The sequence below is a fragment of the Barbatula barbatula genome (assembly GCF_947034865.1).
Source record: "Barbatula barbatula genome assembly, chromosome: 23".
Taxonomy (NCBI): Eukaryota; Metazoa; Chordata; class Actinopteri; order Cypriniformes; family Nemacheilidae; genus Barbatula; species Barbatula barbatula.
The window spans coordinates 18,182,110-18,202,652 of NC_136786.1; the positions used below are offsets into that span (position 1 = coordinate 18,182,110).

A 20,543-nucleotide genomic window follows, 5' to 3' on the forward strand; every position below is an offset into this window, starting at 1 on the left:
GTCTGTTTATTCACTTTCTATATGATGAAACCACTTAGGGGTGAGCGATCTGACCATCTTAAAGTCACGATGACACGGAAGTTGCGATTGACTTCTTTACCGTATCGTGACCTATATCCAAGGGAAATGGCTTCTGAAATTAGAGACACATGTAGGGCGGGCTTTATTTTACCCTTGACTTAAACATCGCGATTGATCTTCAATCCACTTTTCAATGGAATCGTGAGGATCGTGATCTTTTCTGTCGTCTAAAACAAGAGGTGTGTTTGACATCATTCAGCGCTGCACAGACACATTGGCGCATGACTTTGAAGCACCGCGAGAGCTCTATATGCTTTCGAATCACTCTCGCCGTGTTGTGAGGGATGTGCTGAATGGCCTAAATAAATCAAGTGTCTGCCTCGCATGTTTCCATGTGTGAGTAAATTTGCGGCATGGCAGACGAGAAGTTGGTGCCAAAAAAGTATACTGAACAAATACCAACTAATACTGAAATGTTTTTCAGCAGGGCGGTGCAACATATAAATTGGTCTGTGCAAAGAAAAATGACCAGTGTAGCAAGCGTGCGATACAGTTTTGCAAGTGCATTAGACATAGCCGCTTGTTTGTGTGAAGTTTGTTTGTCCTTGTGTTTGTTTGTGTATGACATTTATCGATGGCGCACCGCTAATTTACTTAATTTGAGTCTATTTTGTCATTGAAACTCGTTTCCCGGCAGCATTGAGTTCATGTATCCTATATCTAGAGCCCTATGATTTCTATTTAGTAAATATTAAATATTTAGTAAATATTGTTTACTATAGTAAGGTTCAAAAACATTTTGAGAATAAGAGAAAAAAATATTTGTACTGCCGTTTACAACAGGGCTAGTTAATAATACAGTATACTGCAGTATTTTTATGTGGACAAATATATAACTGTTGTAAAGTAAAAATCGCAGAACAATAAAATAAAAGGGTAAACTAAAAATGAAATGGCCATAATTGATCCATTTTGTATATAAACTGTATGTCCTTTGTTGTACAGAGTCTATTTATGTGATGACCTGCATTGGTGTTTTTTAAAGATGATAACAGACGTTGTATACGTTTTATACTGTTTGGCCTTTCTGTAAGAAAAGAACCTTCACAAAAAACTTTCTTTAGCACCAGTGCTATGTGCAAAAAAGTTAACGATCTGAATATTTTCAATTCGAGATTCTTTTTTTTATGAAGATCGTTATATGCTTATTTGGGGAAGATTGTCAGCCCTAAAATCACCGTTTCTGCTAAACATCTTCTTATTGTGTTCCACAGAACCATGAAAATCATCTGGGTTTGTTGAGATGAATGTAAGTAAATGAAGAACCGTCCCTTTAATAACAGCACTGACCTGCGATTCAGCAAGGGACGTCATCTATCCCTCATTTCTCTCTCTTTGTGACTTCAGAGATTAAAGGTGTGGGTAAATTTTCACAAGTGTTAAGAAACGGAAATGTGTACCGTCTATAAATACTGCAAGGGTGCAAACAAACAGGTGCATATGTGTGTGTGGTAGAGCGAGAGAGAGAGAGAGAGAGAGAGAGAGAGAGAGAGCGAGAGAGAGAGAGATGCAGAATCATCACTCCTAGATTTTGATCTTGGCAGGGCTTTAAAGCAGGTGTTTCTGGGTAATCCCGCTGTACTTTGGTCTCTGCTATCTTTGCAGGTGTGTGGGGGGGTTTGATGAACAGGTGGGATCTGGGAGAGCTCCATAAACTCAACACGGCAAGCATGCTGGATCACGTTGCAGCTAAGTGCGTTAGGTATACATCCATACGCCAGCAACAGCACGTGCTTTGTTTTAATACAGCGTGAACAGGTAAACATCCCCCAAGAGCTCTGTAAGATTGGACTGATAGGACTTATTATTACCATGAGCCAGCTGTATCTGAACACCACACACAGGATGGTCCCCTTGCCTCTTTTTTAAGAGAACATAGACCTAGGCAATATCATTTTTGTTTAAATGCTCTCATCTGATTTCGATCTGACACCTGCTGACACCACACGGGAACATAGTGAAAACAGATCACAGTAATAAGACTCCAATATAAAGAAACCAGTATATTATTGTGGTTGCCAAGGGACTTTTATTTTGTTTTGCCAAGAGAGATTATTTTTGCTTCATAAGACCGGACCACTCACATGTACAGTCAAATATATTTTTAGACTTTTTAATTGTGTACATGTACGCATTTGGATGATGCTTTTATCCAAAGTGACTAATTATTAGTAATATGGCATTTCACATTAACATCAGTGAGCTAATGCAAAACAACCATCGTAACGATGATTTTTGTTTGAAACTATGGTTACCAGCATTTTAACAACTTAACCGGGTGAACAAAACCACTTCTCTCATTTCTGACGACATCAGTAATATTCAAACAGGAGTTCAAAATGCCTCTACAGCAGTATAAAAACATCCAATGAGAGACTCAGTACCACAAAAACAACTCCAAATCTCAAGACATCAGACTGTGTCTTAATGCTTTTTGAGATTATGAGCACTATTAAACGCAGAACTGGAAGTGATGCAGAGCGCACATGCCTTGGTTTGTGTACGTGCAACTCTCAAGGTGCTAATCAGTGAGTGAATTAAAGTGCCACGGGGTTGTAATGTAAAACCGGTGAATACTCTACAACCAAGATGAGATCAGTCATTTTTAAAAGAGCGTGTTAGAGGAAGAGCTAGTCTATACAATGCATACATGATTACTTTAGACGTACACAAACAAAATGGTGCTAAAGCGCTTGTTAAACGATGCCATGCCGTGCTGAATGTTGTGCACACTGGCTGCTACTGTGTTCAATGCATTGTTTTGTTTTTCTTGTTTGATTAGGAAGTATAACTATGGTACGTCGATCTTGCTGTGTTAAAAATTGCAATTGCATTACGCAGAGTCGTTCATGGAAAAGCCCATGGCTCTTTCACTTTCTATTTCTCCATATATCAAACAAAACGAGTAACGGTACAATAATAGCAGTGGAGAATTAACCTCCCAAGATGGCGGCGTCACTGCAACATGCAACATAGGGTGTGACGTCAGCTTCACATTCTCTATATAGCACTAAAAGGTTCTTGGCTTGTAAACATAGGGGAACCACTTTAGGATCTATAAAGAACTATATTTTGGTTCTTCAGTGGTTCTTTGGGATGACTGAGGTGCTATGTAGCACAGCTTCCATATAAAGAACCTCTTAAGCCCCTGTAAGGTTCTTCTGCGGTTCTATATAGCACCTCATTCATCCCAAAGAACCGCTGAAGAACCAAAATATGGTTATAAATAGGACTTAATTTTAAAACAAAACGGGGTAAAACCAACCTTGCTAGAAGCATTAAAAGGTTTACAGTGTTTCGATAGAGTTGAACTAGAAACCATAAACAGAAAATGTAACTCAAAATTGGTCCTGTGAGGTAGTTTCTCCGAGTGTGTAATTGTTCGTTATTATTGTTTACACCCCGAATCCCTTAACAAGCTTCTGCTAAGCTCACTCTTGCAACCTTTCAGAGTTTTGGCTAGACATTGTAAAAAGGATTTCGTGCCGGGGTAAAAATGCACGACATCACACATTCAGTGGTGCTTGTACACACGCGCCCACATGTACAGTAACCACACATATGTAGGAGCCACAAACTAATCATTAGTTTCACTGACTCAGATGAGTGAATAGAATAAATAAGCTCGCTGCATAAGTAAATGAGAGAGACACATAGAGAAAGAGAGAGAAAGAGAGAGAAAGAGAGACAGAGAGACAGAGAGACAGAGAGAAAGAGAGAAAGAGAGAAAGAGAGACAGAGAGACAGAGAGACAGAGAGACAGAGAGACAGAGAGAAAGAGAGAAAGAGAGACAGAGAGACAGAGAGACAGAGAGACAGAGAGACAGAGAGAAAGAGAGAAAGAGAGACAGAGAGACAGAGAGAGAGAGAGAGAGAGAGAGAGAGAGAGAGAGAGACAGCGAGAGAGAAAGAGAGAAAGAGAGACAGCGAGAGAGAAAGAGAGAGAGAGAGAAAGAGAGAAAGAGAGAGAGAACAGTGTAGCAGTGGGAAGGGTCACAATGTGAATGGGAGGGGTAGAGCAAGGCAGAGAGAAAGAAAGAGAGAGACATCTACCATTTGTGTGTTTATTCTCTGTACAGTATGACAGGCAGCCAACCCAGAAAGATCTAAAGAAAGGACGCTCGAGGGACTTTGACATAGGGGATGTGGTCCCTACAGGACATGTCAAGCCTGTGACTTTGCCTAATGATCTTTGACACCTCCGCTCAGAGCACACTTTCCCACCTGAGGAGTCCACTTTTAGGAGTCCGTTCCCTCACGAAGCTCCAAGATGTCAGAGCTGAGCTCTAAAAAACAAGGATTTAAAAAATGCAGGAGTGCCACTTTCAGCATCGATGGCTTCAGCTTCACTATCGGTAAGAACAGCTGGTCAGGTGTGCGTGGGCAGTTGTGGGCAGCACTGATTTTTGTGTGTGAGTGTGTGTTTGAGACAGGGAGAGCACGCTGCTGCTGCTGTAAGTGGTGCGATTTAAGTCCAGTTTTGAATTTAGTTTTTGGATATTTAAAGAAATATGTGTTTGATTTTGGCGTTGTGCACATGTGAAGGTTTCAGAAAGGACCTGTCTGGAGGCACAAAAAGAGCTTCACAAGGTTTGGGTCAATTGCTTCAAGGCACTTCAAGACGTCTTTCTCGCATATAAACGCTTTCCTCTCGGTGTGTCATAGTAACATGAACGCAACAAAGTGATTAGAGTCACTTTTAGTCGAGTCTCTCAGGGTTTCCCTCAGCGAGTCGCCCGAGTACAATAACATTACGTAAGAACTACTTTTTCACAAAATGAGTCACTAGGCTCTGTGTTCTTCCAAATCCTCAGTTCTTTTATTGCCCTGTCAGAAAGTGAGGGACACAATATCATGTGATGTAGAGATTTTTGAAAGTCTGATTTCAAGAGGCATAACAATACGGACCCTGAAAGGCGACGGCGTGACATGACAATTGCTGTGGCAGAACATTGGATGGCAGTGATTATTTCGTAAAGGTCAAGGGTTTGTATAACAGTCACAATCAGAGGACGAAGAACTGAAGTCGTACATCAGCCATTTCTCTGGTCACGTGATCAATTAGAGACGGTTCAAACCTGTGGGTTTAGTTTGTCCCGATTAGTCCAATTCTCACAGGGACCAGTGTTTATCATAAAAGCTGAAGCCTACACAAACAGTCACGTTTTTAACCCTCACCGGGCCTAAAGGCTTTTCTCTCGCGGATCTCACATGCTGCCTGTGCGATTACCGTCTCCATGGTCACCGGCGGAGGCAGGATGTGATGTCACGACCTAGTGATACTTACCACTGCGTGACAAACAAACCATCTCTACCCTATAGTGCTGTCTCTGCGTGGAGGGGCTTTGGACGCCCGGCGGGGCCTCATTAAAGCACCTGTTGAATAGTCACCAAAGCTCAGGTGGACGGTCTACACGTAGAACTAAAGTGGCGAGGAGATGGAAACAGGGGTCTTTTCCAGTTACCTGACAGGAGGTGTGGGTGACGCTGTGTGCCGGGGGCGATTCTGTCATCAGCACATTAGTAGAGTAGTGTGAGCTGCCCAGCGGTAGTCATTATCGCTAATGAAGTGTTCGATCTGGTCTCCTGAGAACTGACTCTTTGGACACGGCTGCCTGATGAACTCGCTGTGCTAAAGGCTCTCTGATTTCCCTCTCATTACCTCAGCGCCCCCCGCAGACAACCCCACTTAACCCATCCGGCAGCCTCCATTTAACCACGTATCATCTCACATCATTGCTCTGTGTCTCTTACTCTCGTTTTCTTTCTGACAATAATGCCAAAGAGTTCACTTCAAGAGCTCGGCCTTTCGTAGGGATGCTCACTTCTGTTTGGAAATGTCCCTAGTTCAGTAACCAATCATGCTCCAACACACCCGCCTGTATTTTTCATATAATTTCGATGACCTTGATGATGTGGTTCATGTGTGTTTAATTATGATTAGTACAAATAAGTGGTGCGTCGCATTATTCTAACCAGAAAGTCTGTATTGATGTATATTCGGGCACACACTGTGGTTTATTTTTTGTTTACGTTTTTTATTTAAGTAGCTTAATAATTACTGTTATGTTTAAGATAAGTTAAATATCAGAATCAGTGTATTTTTTAGACCTCAAAACAAGTTCATATTTACTTTAATACAACAGAAATATTGCACATGTATTTACTAAAGCAAACGTGCATAAAAATGTATGTGATAACCTGGATTTTATTACAGTTTTCATGTGTCTTGTCAATCTGTCAGTCTTTCACAGTGCTATTGGATGACTTTGTCACTCCTGAGGTTTAATTTTGGACTGGAAATGACCACAATACATCTAGATTAAATGGACATTTGTGAATGGTCCTTTAATTTTTACGCGGCTGTATGTGTAATTTTAAAATCTGTGTGTAGATCTTCTATATCTAAAATAAATGTGTAATTCTTCCAATAAGTTCCAATACACGGCAAGAAAAGCCTAAAAATGTGTGTACCTCTTTATAATTTTGTGAATTTTACATGGACATTTTTTTTTATATCAGAAATGTTATATACGTAGCTGCTAAGGTGATGTTTTTCCTGAATATCTCAGATGTTCTTCTTGTTTTAATATCTGTAAAGGTTAGTGGATGTGGACGTGTTGTGCACTTCTCGCAGCTGTCCTGCAGGGGGAGCTGTATATTCAGTTTTTATAGTAGTGAACTTTCTTGATTGCAATACCACCTTTCTTTCATTAACTTCACTCTAGCCATTCATTTATGGCCATGGACGGTCTCAATTATTAGGAAGCATAATAAAAGCTAAGATTTCTAAGATGCTGTTTTTTTATCACACCCGCAATCTCTGTGACCTTGTGTTTTTCTGTCTACACATCAAAGCGCATACAGCTGAGCTTTAGAGATTGTTCTCTTTTTCGTTTCTCTCTCATTCTTTTTCGTCTTTTTGTCCTCGGCAGTTTCTCTGCTGTGGACTGTGTTGTTATTGTAGGGGACACCGGGGCTAGTTGTCACAGAGAGATGGTGGCACAAAGGCCAAAAACTATCATTAGTAAATTCGGTCAGACTGTGTTCTTAGCATTTACATTGTTTTTATATGATATTCATGTTTAAAATTGTTTTTGCAACAATGATTTAATTTGTATACATTATCTTGGCATTTCCATAAGTGATTGTTTTATTGTTTTATGGAAATATATAATTTGTGGTGAGTTATCACTGTTGTTCACTCGCACGTCTGTGTTTTTTGTTTTTCTTTCTGCAGTTGCGAATGAGACGGGAGAAAGCAGCACGAGACCCCTGGCACGCTTGGCACGTGAGTATTTACAAACAGACATGTGTCTGAAACAACAAAACTGAGCTGTTGACTTTAAAGCGCCCCTAACTCATACAGTTTCTGTAAACTGCAATATTGACTCGTGTGGGATGTGTTAAAAACGCTGGTGTGTGTGCTGTCAGATTGGCAGATTTTTATACAGTATAGCTATACTGTACACTAGTTAGTTCATGTCTGCAAATCTTTATAGGTAAGGTAAAATAGTAAATGTCTCCTGCCCTGACCTAACATTCTGTTGTCCAAACCCTTCTGAGCCTTTGATCTCCGACTCCTGCATCAGGTTCCAAGTCCCAGAATGCTCTGTGGAACGCCATCACAGCAGGCATAGGGATCAAGGATAAGGATAAGCGGGGTATCCTGATCGACCCGAGGAGTCCAGAGGAGATTCTGGCTGATGACCTGCCCTCTGTCGACAGGCCTGACGCCATGGAGAAGACCGCCATCAGGTTTGGATGGCATTACACACCTTACATTCACCTTTCACTAAGTGTGAGCTCTGGTTGAATCAATGCATCACGTGGGTGAAAATTTTCTCTGGCTCCATCAAGCCTTGAATTGCAGTCATTTTTGTTTGCTTAAAGGAACTGCTAAAAGCCAAACTTGGGGAGCAGACATGTTGCACAAAGGGGTTGCATTAACTTTTACTTAACAGCTGGTGCACCAAGATTGAATTATTGATTTGTTCACGGTTGTTTTGTGGTCAGATCAAAGCGGTTGTCTGGGTGGTGCAAGACCACAATCTCAAAAGGAAAGGTTTCAATTGGGACTATGAAGGGTTTTGGACCATGAGGCAATTGGAGGATCTGCTTAACGCAACAGTTCACCCAAGAATGATAATTCTGTCTTCATTTACTCACCTTCGATGGCCAAAAATTGTTTAGTTACAAGAATTCTTCTAAATATCAAAGAAATGTATTCAGATTTAGAGACTTCATATGACGTAGTATTCCTGTGCTCGATTCGCTAGTTTTTTTCGAACATGCAATTTCATTACGTAAAACATTTCTAAGTCCCTTATTAGACAGTTCTCCTGGAAAAGCACGGCCCATGCATCAACCCGCGAGAGCGAGGTGAAAGAGCATTCGTTTGGTAAGCAAAGGTCAGCTGCGTTTGTTTGTTCGCTGCATTTCGGTGAGGAATGTTATAATAACGGTTGATATAATGCTGGTTTTGGAGATCGTTTGAAACGTATAAATGGCGCGGTCTCGGTGCTAAAAGATGCCGCATATGAGAACCGCAGGCAGTAAGGGAAACTGAGTCAAATGTCTGTGTTTTGTTGGCATCAGTGCGTACGTGCATAAGGTACACCACACAAACTTATAGTGAATCAACAGTTATGCAGGGTGATGTATTGTGTGCTCGTGCTGTAGTTGTCCAAACCAACCAAGGGTTCGAGGTCGCCTGTTTTCAGAATGAATCATTATCTCAGTTGTTCTCCATAGTGTTGTTTTCAGACTTTTTATAGGGCACCACCAGAACTGTAATATATAAAAAGCATGAATCACAATAATGACAAATCCATCAAGGTTGGGATTGATGTTTATGGCATCCCCTACAGGTAATGTGTTGTGGTAAATTTCTTTTTATGGCCGTGTGGTGACAGAGAGGCAAATCCATCCATGTCCAGTCAGTTTGGGTCTAAAGAGACGTCTGTGTTTTTAAAATACACTACCAGAGATTTAAAGAGTTAGAATCTACAGCATGTTTCTTAAGATTAAGGGTTTCATGTCTGCACAATGCACACGCAAGTAATATTAGTTTACAAAGCTGATTTCACTCGCAGGATGCTGGGTGTCGTTCCAGCACATGACAGTGAAATGGATGATACTGTGATATTTGGACTCTGCTGTCTGCCGGCGCGCCCTGCTGTGTTAAACCAGGAGACTCCGGCGGTCTCGTGTTTTGTGTAGCGATCAGCTCCTCATTAATCACCCAGTGTGAGGAAGAGGGGGGACCGTATGACGTCTGAACCAGACACGGTCTGCTATAAATATCACCTGTAACGTGTGCTCCAGTGAGTCCTTAATGTTCTATTAGTGTGCTATTGTGCACTTGAGGGTGACTGGGTAAGACATGCACGGTGGGTGTGGTGATGGGTTGCAGGTGAGAGAGGTCCCCAGGTGAATCTTAAATGTAGTGGGATAAGATGTAAGGATGGGAAAGCCTAAAGCCTTTCCCTTTTTAATGAACCATCCAAGAGAGAGAATGTAACTCTACGATATGGCGGCATGATATTGAAAAGAAGTGATGTGCGATAACTTGCTAAATGATATGTTATGCAATATGTGATATAATAACGCTTGTAGTTGGGAAAATGTTAGTTATATTAAAATAAATGTTAAACTGAACCAGTATACGCTACTGGTGAAAAGTACTTGAAAAGTTTGAAACACTTACTTTTTCGTATATTTTTCCACATTTTAGAAAAAAAAAGAAATCGATCGATCAAAGTCAAAAGAAAATCGATAAAAAGTCATCCATATAATAAACTTAAATTCATTTCAAAGACATTCTTATTGAACAAATTGTCTGTTTGTAATGAAAAGGTGTGTATTTGCACTTTGCACAGTTTCAATTTATAAATTCCAGCAAATCACAACCTTTTTAAGACACATTTTCTAAAACTTGACTGGTAGTGTACGTATTGGACTTTTTTTACTTTGATATTCTAATATTTGCATCAGTTGACATGCAGTTGGTGCATGCAGCTCTGAATGGTTTCTAGGGTGTTGCTATGTGGTTGCTAGGGTGTTATGTACTGGCTGACAATCACTTAAACTCAAAGCTTTTTGCAAGATTTGATGCATCACTTACAATGCACGGCAAATTTTGTCTGAAAGAAGAATAAGCAGCAAGTGATGAGGTAATGGATTTGTGTTGATTGTGTGTATACGAGAGTGAGAAGCTTTGTGTGAGGACTTCATTAAAAGGTGCGTGTGTGTATCATGGAGGCCTGTTTAAGTGAGTGATTGAAGAGGACCTGCTTTATCTTCGATCTCACCTGGGTCTATGTTGTTTTTCTGCCTGGCGGTACATTAAGATTGACAGGGTTGCACTTCTGTTAGTCTTATCTTTAAATTGCGTGACTAAAGAGTTGAGCTGATCTGGCGTGACCCTCACAGATCAAAGTGTCAGATGCATTTATTATCCTCATTTATCGAGAGGTGACGCACATTCTCCTTTACACAGACATACTTTACTATAATGCCATTGTGCAAAATTGTTTTATGAGGATTGTCTTGGTGGTTTTATCCTACCAAGTTTAAAGAGTCCACATCTAAGTCTCCATGGTATTCTGATCCTGTCTTTAAAGTAGTAGTTTGTTTCTCACATACTCCCCCTCATCCCAGATGTGTATGACTTTCATTTTTTGTTGAACAAGTCATCTTCTTTAGTGGTGGCTTTATGTGGGCATGTGTTAAAATGTTTTGAAAACGGTTTTATTTCTTAATGATGTTCTAAGTTGGTAACGAATTTCATTGACGCACATTCACAAAGTTTTTCTTTTTCTTACAGTAATGTGCATTTGCGCTAGAACTCTGTGCATTGTATGTGTATATTTACTGTTCATTTAAATGTGTATTTTGTAATACTGTTTATCTTAGTTGAAGGGTTTCTGTTTTCAGCATTTCTTAAAACAATTTATGAAATATTGATAACTGGATATCAAATCGAATACCATTTTTTTTCGCGATACCCAGCTTTAGTAGTAACAAAACACAGGAGAACCAAAGAGATTCAAAGTTATTGACGTGTTGCCATACTTGAATTTTGCACATTGATTGTATTTTCATGGAAATACACAACATATCAATTGCAAAATATACATTTACATTTAGTCATTATATATGCTCAATACACAAATATACTAAAAGTTTTTTCCTACTTTAATGGAGGATGTTTGTGTTTATTGGAGCTTTTCCGTTTAAAGACGGCATTTTAATATACGATTATTTGTAAAAGTTTAACTAAAGAAAGAAGTCATATACATTTGTATACATTTGGTATGATAATATCTGTGTTCATGTTTCTTTAATGTAAGGTGTTATGTTGGAGTTTTGTATGAGCAACAATAGTCGTGATGCTCGTTTTTGTTTTGTCTTTGTATATTGCACCTGCTTTTTAAAATCAGATTAATTATAACAAAAATTGGCGGATTAATCTGTTATCAAAAATAGCTGGATCAACTCCACCTTGATTATCCATCTGCTTAGTAAACGCGTCTGCAGTCATGCTCATATGCATCTTCATTTCCTCATTGCTAAAGATGATTGTTCGAATGATACTCATTTCTCGCTTCATTTTTCTCCCTCTCTTTTTTCGCTCTCAAGTAAATTCATGTGTAACGCAGCAGGCTCAGGTTCATCTCCTCTGAATGAACTCATTACGTCTGAGGTGAGAGACACAGCGGGATTGTTTCAGAAGAGCGACTGTCTCTCTTCACATCAGCTGTCCCCGACGCTCCTCCTGACTTATGGATGATTTGACCTTCGCGCCTCCGATCTTTAGCTGGGGCGCGCACAGGCGGGCGTCCCATTCTCATCTCGTCCGAACGGGCCCTCACCTCGGGTTTCCTTTCCATTATTGCTTCTCTTTTAGTCCAGCTCTTTTCCGGCTTCCTGATAGGTCTAAAGCAAGCAGAGCTCATTTTAGTGGAAAAACCTCATTTTCCAGGTGAGCGCAGCCCTTCCTGGTAGAATGAAGTGAGTGAATGAAAGCGAGATTGAGGAGGATTGTGCAGGCTGTCGGTTAGAACTGCATTGCTGATAAACACCATTCAAGCTCGAGGACAAATGCGTGTTTGGAGGAGAGTTTTAGAGTTTTGCAGACATGCGACATTTAGCAGATCTTTCGTTTTCTTTCAGTATCATTCGTGACACATTTTATGAATTTATTTTGCTGCTTTGCAATCACCTGGCAACTTGTAGTTCCATCGAGTCTCTTATATCTTAATTTCTTGTCCTAGACATCAACAACATTAAATGGAAAGCAATTAGAAAGTTTCCTGCGTCTCAGATATTTCTCCTGAGAAATCAAATCACACAAATGTTGAGTTTCAGAAGAAATCTCAACAATGTCTCAAGCTGAGCTCAGTTTTGTCAAGTCTGCAAAAAATGTTAACAGATCTCAATATGATTATGAACTCAAACATATCTTGTCGAAATCCCATTTTACACGAAAATGCATCAAAATACGGAAGTAAAAATTATTGCAACTTCCAGTTCATGGGGACTTTAAAGTCCCAGTGAAATAAAAAATGACAATTGTTATTTTTTCATGAAATATTGCAGCATTTATAGTAAATATCTCAATGTACCCTCATAATCTTCAGTTCAAATCTGAAAACACACTTCAACCCTGAAATGACGATCCATCAGAAATGACGTAAATTAAAAAAACTCCTCCCCTTCAACTATCGGTCTGCTGCCGGTTTGCTGCTGTTTTTACACATCCAATCAATTCGCAGTGAAAAACGCAAGCCACGCCCACAATTTTTCTCAGTTGAAATATCTTTTCACTCAGAAATGCGTCCGAATACAGAAGTAAAAAACGACCGCAACTTTCGGTTCACGGGGACTTTAAATGCAACACACCCGAGATCTCCATCAAATCTGCTGAGCTATGAAAGAACTGAACTTCTAACTGAAGTAGAAATATTTTTATCAGGGATTTATTATTAGAGGCACTGCATGCTGTGTGATTAATCACCTGTAACAGATATCAGCGCTCTTTCTTTCACAAGCTTTGTTTTTCCTCTCATACCCACACAAAAGAAACCTATGCGAGAGGCTATTCGTTACCTTAGACCTACAGTATATGTCTAAAGAACCAGTGGCTGTTGTGTTTTGGGGGCGTGTTACTCAATATGAGTCTCTCCCCCACCGCTAGTCACCTGACCTGCCCGGTGCGGACCTGACTGTGAGCGGGTGGGATTAAAAACTCAATAATTAATGTGCTGGCTGGATGATAATTAGCTTGTCCAGTCCGGCTTTGTATTTGTGCCCTCGATTTGTGACTAGTCATTACGGTTGTGTGTGTGTGTTTATGTGAGTGTATTACACCTACACATATTTGATTTCTTTTGGATGGCTTAATCAATATTAGTTTGTTTTAAACATTGCTTACATTCTTGTAGCTAACTAAAAGACATTTCTTCCCGACACATGCCATATCTCACCCCTCCTGTCTGGATGGCAGAATTCATATGGATGCTTTCCATAAAATTCGCTACTTGGTTTTAGTTACTGAACAGTTTGAATATTTTTTTAATGAACAAGGAATATTCCGTCAGGTCATCAATCCACACAGGCAGACCAATGACTGCATGATTAACAATGCCAGCAATGTAAATTAATAATGCAGATGTCTCTCTCCGTCTCTTTTTCGTTCTGTCATCCTTGTATATTCTTTAATGGAAGAACTCATTGTGGAAGAAATGTAATTTACAGAATCATATCAATTTAAAGCAATAAATAATATTGATTGTAAGGTTATTGGCAGGATCATCATCGCTCACTCTCAATTTTCAATGTCAAGGTACTTTATTGGCATGTTTGCTCACAATATTGCTAAAGCATTGATATAACAAAGTACATACAACGCGTCTCTTTCTCTCTCTCTCTCTCTGATTGTGTAGACAGGTTGATCTCTCTCTGTCTTCCTCTCTCTCTTTCTTATTTGTACGTTTTGGTGAATTTGTGTCTCTTGAAGTTCTTATCTGTGTTATTTTCTTGGTTTTGAATTATATGGATGGATGGTCTTATGTATTCTGAAATTATTTAGTGCTTTAAAAATAAAGGCTTGATTTGGTGCAGTCGTGGAGCATTGTGTGCTGTTTTTATTAACTTATTTATTTCTTTATGTTTGAAGACAGTTTGATTTGTTTCTCTGTTTATAGACATAGACATGTTTATCTTTCTCCCTCTCGCTCTTTCGCTGTGGTTATAGACAGGCGAATCTCTCTCTTCCTGGCAATGGGTATTGATTTCAAGTTTTATAAAACCATGGATTTGTCAACTTTGAAATGATTTGGTGCAGTCGTGGAGCATTGCGTGCTGTTTTTATCTACTGATTTCTTTCTTTCTTTTTTTATGTTTGTAGTGTTATTTAATTAATTGTTAATAAAGTTTTTTTCAAATTCAATTGTCTTCCTGGTTATTGGACTGGCTGAGATTGCTCTTTCTCTCTGGTTGTGGACAGGTTGATATCTTTGTCTTTGTAGTTCCAACCACTCTTATTGAGCACACCACTGTTTTATCTTCCTTCAGGGGGTTTCATTTTTGTTGCTTTGTTATCTGTTAAATATTCATGTCCTGTTGCTGTTTGCTTTCTACCTGCATGTTCGTTTTGGGAAGGTCGGATTTGAATAATTCTATGCAGTCAAGCTTTTTGCATTTTTTGCTGTTGCCCAAAGCTCGTGATAGCCAAAAAAACCAGAATGGCACATCTCAAGTGCAGTTTTTCTCCAAGTCATTACTCACCATTTTTTCTCAATAACAATTTACATTAACATGAATACGTTACAGTGTATGTGTTGCATGCTGTGTACATTTTCAAATGTATTCAATTTCAAGTGTGAAACAATGTAAGTTGAAATAACATTTTTATTTTTTGCTTGGCGTAATAACTGTAGAGAAAGTTGGTTATGATGAACTGTTTTAATATGGTTTAACATTTCAACTTGGTTCATTGCTCTGGAACATGAGTGAATTTTATTTGTAATGGTAAATCTGCTGTTTTATGTATCTAGTCCTCATTTTTGTGGTCTTAATAGTAGATCTGTAAATGCTGCCCTTTTGATGATCACATATGATTGTTTGAAATGAAATGAAATGAAATGAAAGAATGTCTCTTGAGATGCTTGCTGGAGCATAACTATAACTAAACATGTATTATAGTAAGAGTTATTTCTCTCTTCCCTTCACCCACACTAAATTCAATTGTCATCATCATGGTCACACTTTTCAACATTTCATACACCAGCACCTTTCCTCTCTCTCACCTCTCTGAACCCCCCGTTATTTCACACCCGATGGATTTATTTCACAGACACGAATCTTGTTCAGTCTCATCCTCATTGATTCATACATTCAGTGTATCATCCTGCAAACCCGCCCATCACCTAAACAAAACCAGAACCTTTAATGAAATTATTCAGGCAACTCAATTATTCATTATCCACATCAACCTCAAAGGGAGTTCCTACAGTAACAGCGCAGATGTGCAGTTGACTGGCAGATGCTAACAGAGTCCGTTCAGTCATTTATCACCAGCCTTCATCCCAACAACTCGATTTCATTTCGCTTTAGTGTAAACTGCAGTCGGATATCGACGTCTTGATTTCACCGCGTGGGTTTTCTTGTCCTCTGCTTCTGTGATTGTATTGTTGTTGTGGTATCGCATCTTTTTTCAATTCAAGTTTTACTTGTATTCGTGGCTTTTCTGCAGAGTGTAATTAGTAATTAGATATTTAATTATGTTATTATTATTTGATTATATAATTTATTTATTTAGCAGATGCTTTAATACAAAGCGACTTCCAAATGAGGTGAACAATGGAAGCAATTGGAACAACATAAGGACAACAAAAAGTGATTCTTTTCCTTTTTGGGATGGCAAGTTGAAGATATGGGGGTGCCGAACCAGTGGTGGTCTTGTAGGCCGAGTGGAGAGCTTTGAATTTGATGCGAGCGACTATAGGGAGCCAGTGTAACTTAATGAAGAGAGGAGTGACGTGTGCTCTCTTGGGTTCATTGTAGACCACTCTTGCCGCTGTCAGGCTAAATGACAGTTGGAGTTGTGAATCATCCGCATAGCAGTGATAGGAATAGCCATGTTTATGAATGACAGTTAATTATTATTATTAACTATTAGTTATTTAAACACATGCATATTGGGCCGTCAAACTATTAATCGAGATGAATCGCATCCAGAATAAAAGTTAGTGTTTACATAATATACAGTTTGTCTTTGTACTGTCCACATTCATTTAGTTTTTAATCACATACACACAGATGTGTACATATGAAGGATATGTTTACATATTTATATATTTACCAATAATTGAAAGGGTGTATATATATATATATGTTTAATAATTCTATGTTTTATATATATGTATGTACACTAACTTTTATTCCTATTATAATAAATACAATTATTATTATTGTTGTTTGTTATGCATGTGTTTAAATGCATCAAATTCTTTAAAGGTATTATCATGAATAATTACGTTTTAACTACTACGTGGCCTCAAAATAAACATTTTATCATGTGATTTTCAGCCATTGTTCTTATAGTGCCATATTTTGCCAGTCGAGTTACTGGAAAACGTTATGAATATTTTATCATTAAGAATACCTTTGAAGAGGTCAGTCAGAAACTCTCTCTCATTCACTCACTCTCCCCCAAATCCCTTTCTTTCAAGTTCCTCTTTTTCTTCCCTCTGTTGTTAATCTCTCTCCTCTCAACACTATCAGCGCACCGCTCCCTGCTTCTATTCCATCAACGTTATTCTTTATACGTGCGCGTGACTGCATTGAGCCGGGACTCCAACACTGAGATCAGCAGCAGTGGTTTAATCCCCTCCCCTCCTCATCCCACTCCCACCCCCCACATTATCTTCATGAGCGGCCCCCTACAGTTCTGCCATACGCGCTTCTCCCTCTACACCTGACCAGAGCTGGTGACACAAGCCCATAACCACAGACAGACAGAGAGAGAGAGAGAGTGAGAGAGGGATTCAGAATGAGGGATGAGCTTCAGCTGTCTCTGTGACAGATTCAACATCCGCAGGAACGGTTGTCCTGAACCCATACTGCCCCTGTGTCCGTGCTGGCCAGAGAAAAAACCTGTTCATGCCGTTCTGTCTGGTAAAATTTTTTGACATGGAGTCGCCTACCAAAGAGATCGAGGATTTTGAGAACAACTCGCTGAAGTATCTACAACCGGAGCAGATAGAGAAGATCTGGCTTAGGCTGAGAGGACTGTGAGTGGAGTTTCACACTTTCTGTGTCTGTGCATGAGAGAGAGCAACATGTTTATGGGTATTCTTATTCATTTTAATAAAACAAGCGAGAAAAAGTTTATATTAAATATTAAAAAAATGTAAAATAAATTATGTCAAATATTACAAATAAAAAAAATTGTATTGATATTTTCAGTTATGAAATATATGGTTATCATTACTATTATTATTAATCATAGTAATAATATTACTACTATTTTATATTATATTGTTAGATTAAAAGAGTAATACAAAAATGTATGTACAATATAATTTTATCATGCATTATTTATTAAAATTCTGATAAAGGAGGGGTTTTTCACTTGAGTAAATGCTGATTTTCAGTAGTTGTTGTAATCTGACGCAGGCATATTTCTGACAGTGAGATTCAGGGTCAACGGGTCACTTTCAGTACAAACATCCTCTTCATGTATGGCTCGGTTCCCAGACACGAACAAAGCCACGTCGTCTTCCATTAAAAAAAATTATGTTTGTCGGCATTCGAAAGTGAATTTGTTTAAAACTGGCCTGCAAAGGTAAATGGCAAATTAAAACAAATTGTTAAATCATGAATTAATTGTTAAGATAATTTTGTATTTGAATGGCAGTATAGGTCGGATGCTGTTGAGTATAACCAAGCAGAAAAGACACAAACAGAGATTTTTGATATGATTTGATATGAACCCTTCTCATAAATCAAAGATCTTTTAAATGTAAGAACAAAGTTGTTTTCATCAATCTGGACATTTTCACAACGGTGTCTCACGAGGTATCAACAGGCATTTAATGTCTCAGAACTTTGCTATTGTGACTACAATATTATTAGAATGATACTCACGGTTCCCGAAACTGTTAACTCAAAAATTATTTGGAAAATAATGAGCGTGTATGTTATCACAGCAGGATTTAATAGTTTGTTACTGAAGGGATTGATCTAATCCTTCACTGTCATTCCACATTAAGCCTCTGTATACTAATCCCAGTTATAAACAGGAAGATCATCCAGGTCTCATCTTAGATTTATGACTGCGTTCGCCCTGACAGTCGAGTTCCTGGACTCAGGTGTGAAGATCAGACAGCTGCCATTTGTCCCGAAACAATATTAAGGCTCGTCAACATTGTCATAATGGTGGCGGTGTCGAGAGCAGGGCGGCGTGCAGGACGCAATTGACCCAAAGGAAAGCGAAGCTGCATCGTTTCCAGCTTTATTTCCCATTTAAGTCCGTTTTATTGAGCTTATTAAGAATTGAATTGTGCCCATGGCACAAGGGATTCCTCTAAGGGAAATGAGAGAGATGTCGACACCAATGGACGTGGAGAAAAACTCATCTATAAAAGTTTAAGTCTGTAATAAAGCGAGACACCGCTCACAGTAAGAGTGACCGCAGTTGTTCGGTGACCAGAGAATTAGTAAATTATGAAAATTCATTTAATATTGATGTAAAACCGTATGTTTTGAAATGTATCTTAAAATTAATTGTCTTAATTGTCAACCACCATACAAAAGCTTGCAGTAATATAGGCCCGGTTTCACAGACACGGCTTAGCTTAAGCCAGGATTATGCCTTAGTTGAATGAAGATATTTATTTTTAAAGGGAAAACATTACTGGTGTGCATCTTGAGACGACACAATTGCACTGATATATTTTAAGTTACATTCAGTTAAGACAGAAGGTCACAGATTCATTTTAGTCTGAGACTAGCCTTAAGCCTTTTTGTGTTTTTTACCATATTTTACATCGTAAGTCATATTAATAATAATCATATTTGAGTAGAATGCAACATGCAAAAAAAGTGTCTGATAGTCTTTCATCTAAATAAAAATGAAAAGAGTGAGAAAGAGCGAATGCACAGCATTGAGCAGACGTACAGTATTAACCGGCCGTCTCATCTTAATCAAGACTAAGATGTTCTAATCAAACCAGTGTCCATTATAAATCATATTGCTTCTTTTCCTCCCATCACATAAATAGCACCGATCAGAGATTCGGTCTTCACATGATTTGAGAGCAGCTGCAGTTAAAATGTTTGACTAAAAGCTGCTTTAAAGGAAGCGGTGCCTCCTCTTCATTTGGTAGACAGAAGGGCATTCATGAAGTAAGTGGGTTTAGATAAGCAAATGTCCATCATGAGAGGGTTATGGGTTTCCTTCCGGGTTAAAGCCTTCATAATAAGCTCTTTAAAGGTCCAGTGTGGTTTTTGGAGGATGCAATAAAATATACATAACTATGTCTTCAGAGGTGTATAAAGATCTTACATAATGAAGCGTTATGTTTTATTATCTTAGATTTCTGTAGATTTCTATCTACATACACCGCAGGTTCTCTTACATGGAAGTCGCCATGTTGTTTCTACAGTAGCCCTAAAGGAACAAACTGCTCTACAGAACGCATTTCGTAAATACGTTATCTTCTTCGACAAAGAACTGAAAAGGAGACAGCATCTTAGTCCTGTGTCAGCCACCGTAGTGCTTCGAAAGGGAGGTGGAGCTGTGGAGTGAGCCATTGGTTGCAATTTGCTAATTTCATACAATGGACCTTTATTTAAGACATTGTAGACATATTCATTAGCATTGAATTAAATAAATTTTAATATCTTATACATTTGTTTTGTTTGCAATCTTGGGTTTGGGTTTCATCGAACTGAATGAATAATTTACCTGTTAACAAACTAAAGCATCTGTTTTTGCCGTGTTTTTCTTTTAGGCGAAAATATAAGAAGACTTCACAGAGGTAAGAGGTTCCCTCTGACTGATCTGATTTTAAGACCCCGTCATCCACACCTGAAATCCGAACATCGATTTCCAGTGAATAAAATTGTTTGCACACATATTGTGTATACAGAGTTGTTTTCTGCATTTTGAAATCATAGAGCAGCTGCGTTGAGCAATTTCACATCTGTTGTACCACAGGTCTGGTTGCATCGTTCAGATGTTGTTCACGCTGGTAACGGAGAACAAAAGCAGAACGGGGTTTTGGCATGGGTTTTTAATTACTGGTTTTCAGTAAGAAACAAACAACAGTTTGCATTCATAACCACGAGGGAAGGGAGCGCAGTTGAGCATTAGCATATGAGAATCATTGGAAAAAGTACTTTGGGGGTATAGAGATGGGATCAGGTGGTAATATGGTACATTTGATAAA

At 38.9% G+C, this 20,543-nt stretch overlaps 1 protein-coding gene across 7 annotated transcripts in view; it reads left to right on the top strand.

The window, feature by feature from the left end:
* Positions 1 to 4,113: 4,113 nt before the first annotated feature.
* pde1ca (phosphodiesterase 1C, calmodulin-dependent a) overlaps positions 4,114 to 20,543 on the top strand; it is a gene marked incomplete at its 5' end in the record, with an annotated part of 48,505 nt that continues 32,075 nt past the window's right edge. For 3 of the 7 annotated variants that reach the window (XM_079488028.1, XM_079488030.1, XM_079488031.1), the window contains 4 exons: positions 4,114 to 4,436; positions 7,322 to 7,372; positions 7,674 to 7,839; positions 20,106 to 20,132. In XM_079488028.1, coding sequence (XP_079344154.1) covers positions 4,352 to 4,436; positions 7,322 to 7,372; positions 7,674 to 7,839; positions 20,106 to 20,132 — 329 coding nt within the window. Of the gene's footprint in view, positions 4,437 to 7,321; positions 7,373 to 7,673; positions 7,840 to 17,172; positions 17,382 to 20,105; positions 20,133 to 20,543 lie in introns of those variants that run through there. The other 4 variants (XM_079488029.1, XM_079488032.1, XM_079488034.1 and 1 more) reach the window with 3 other exon arrangements.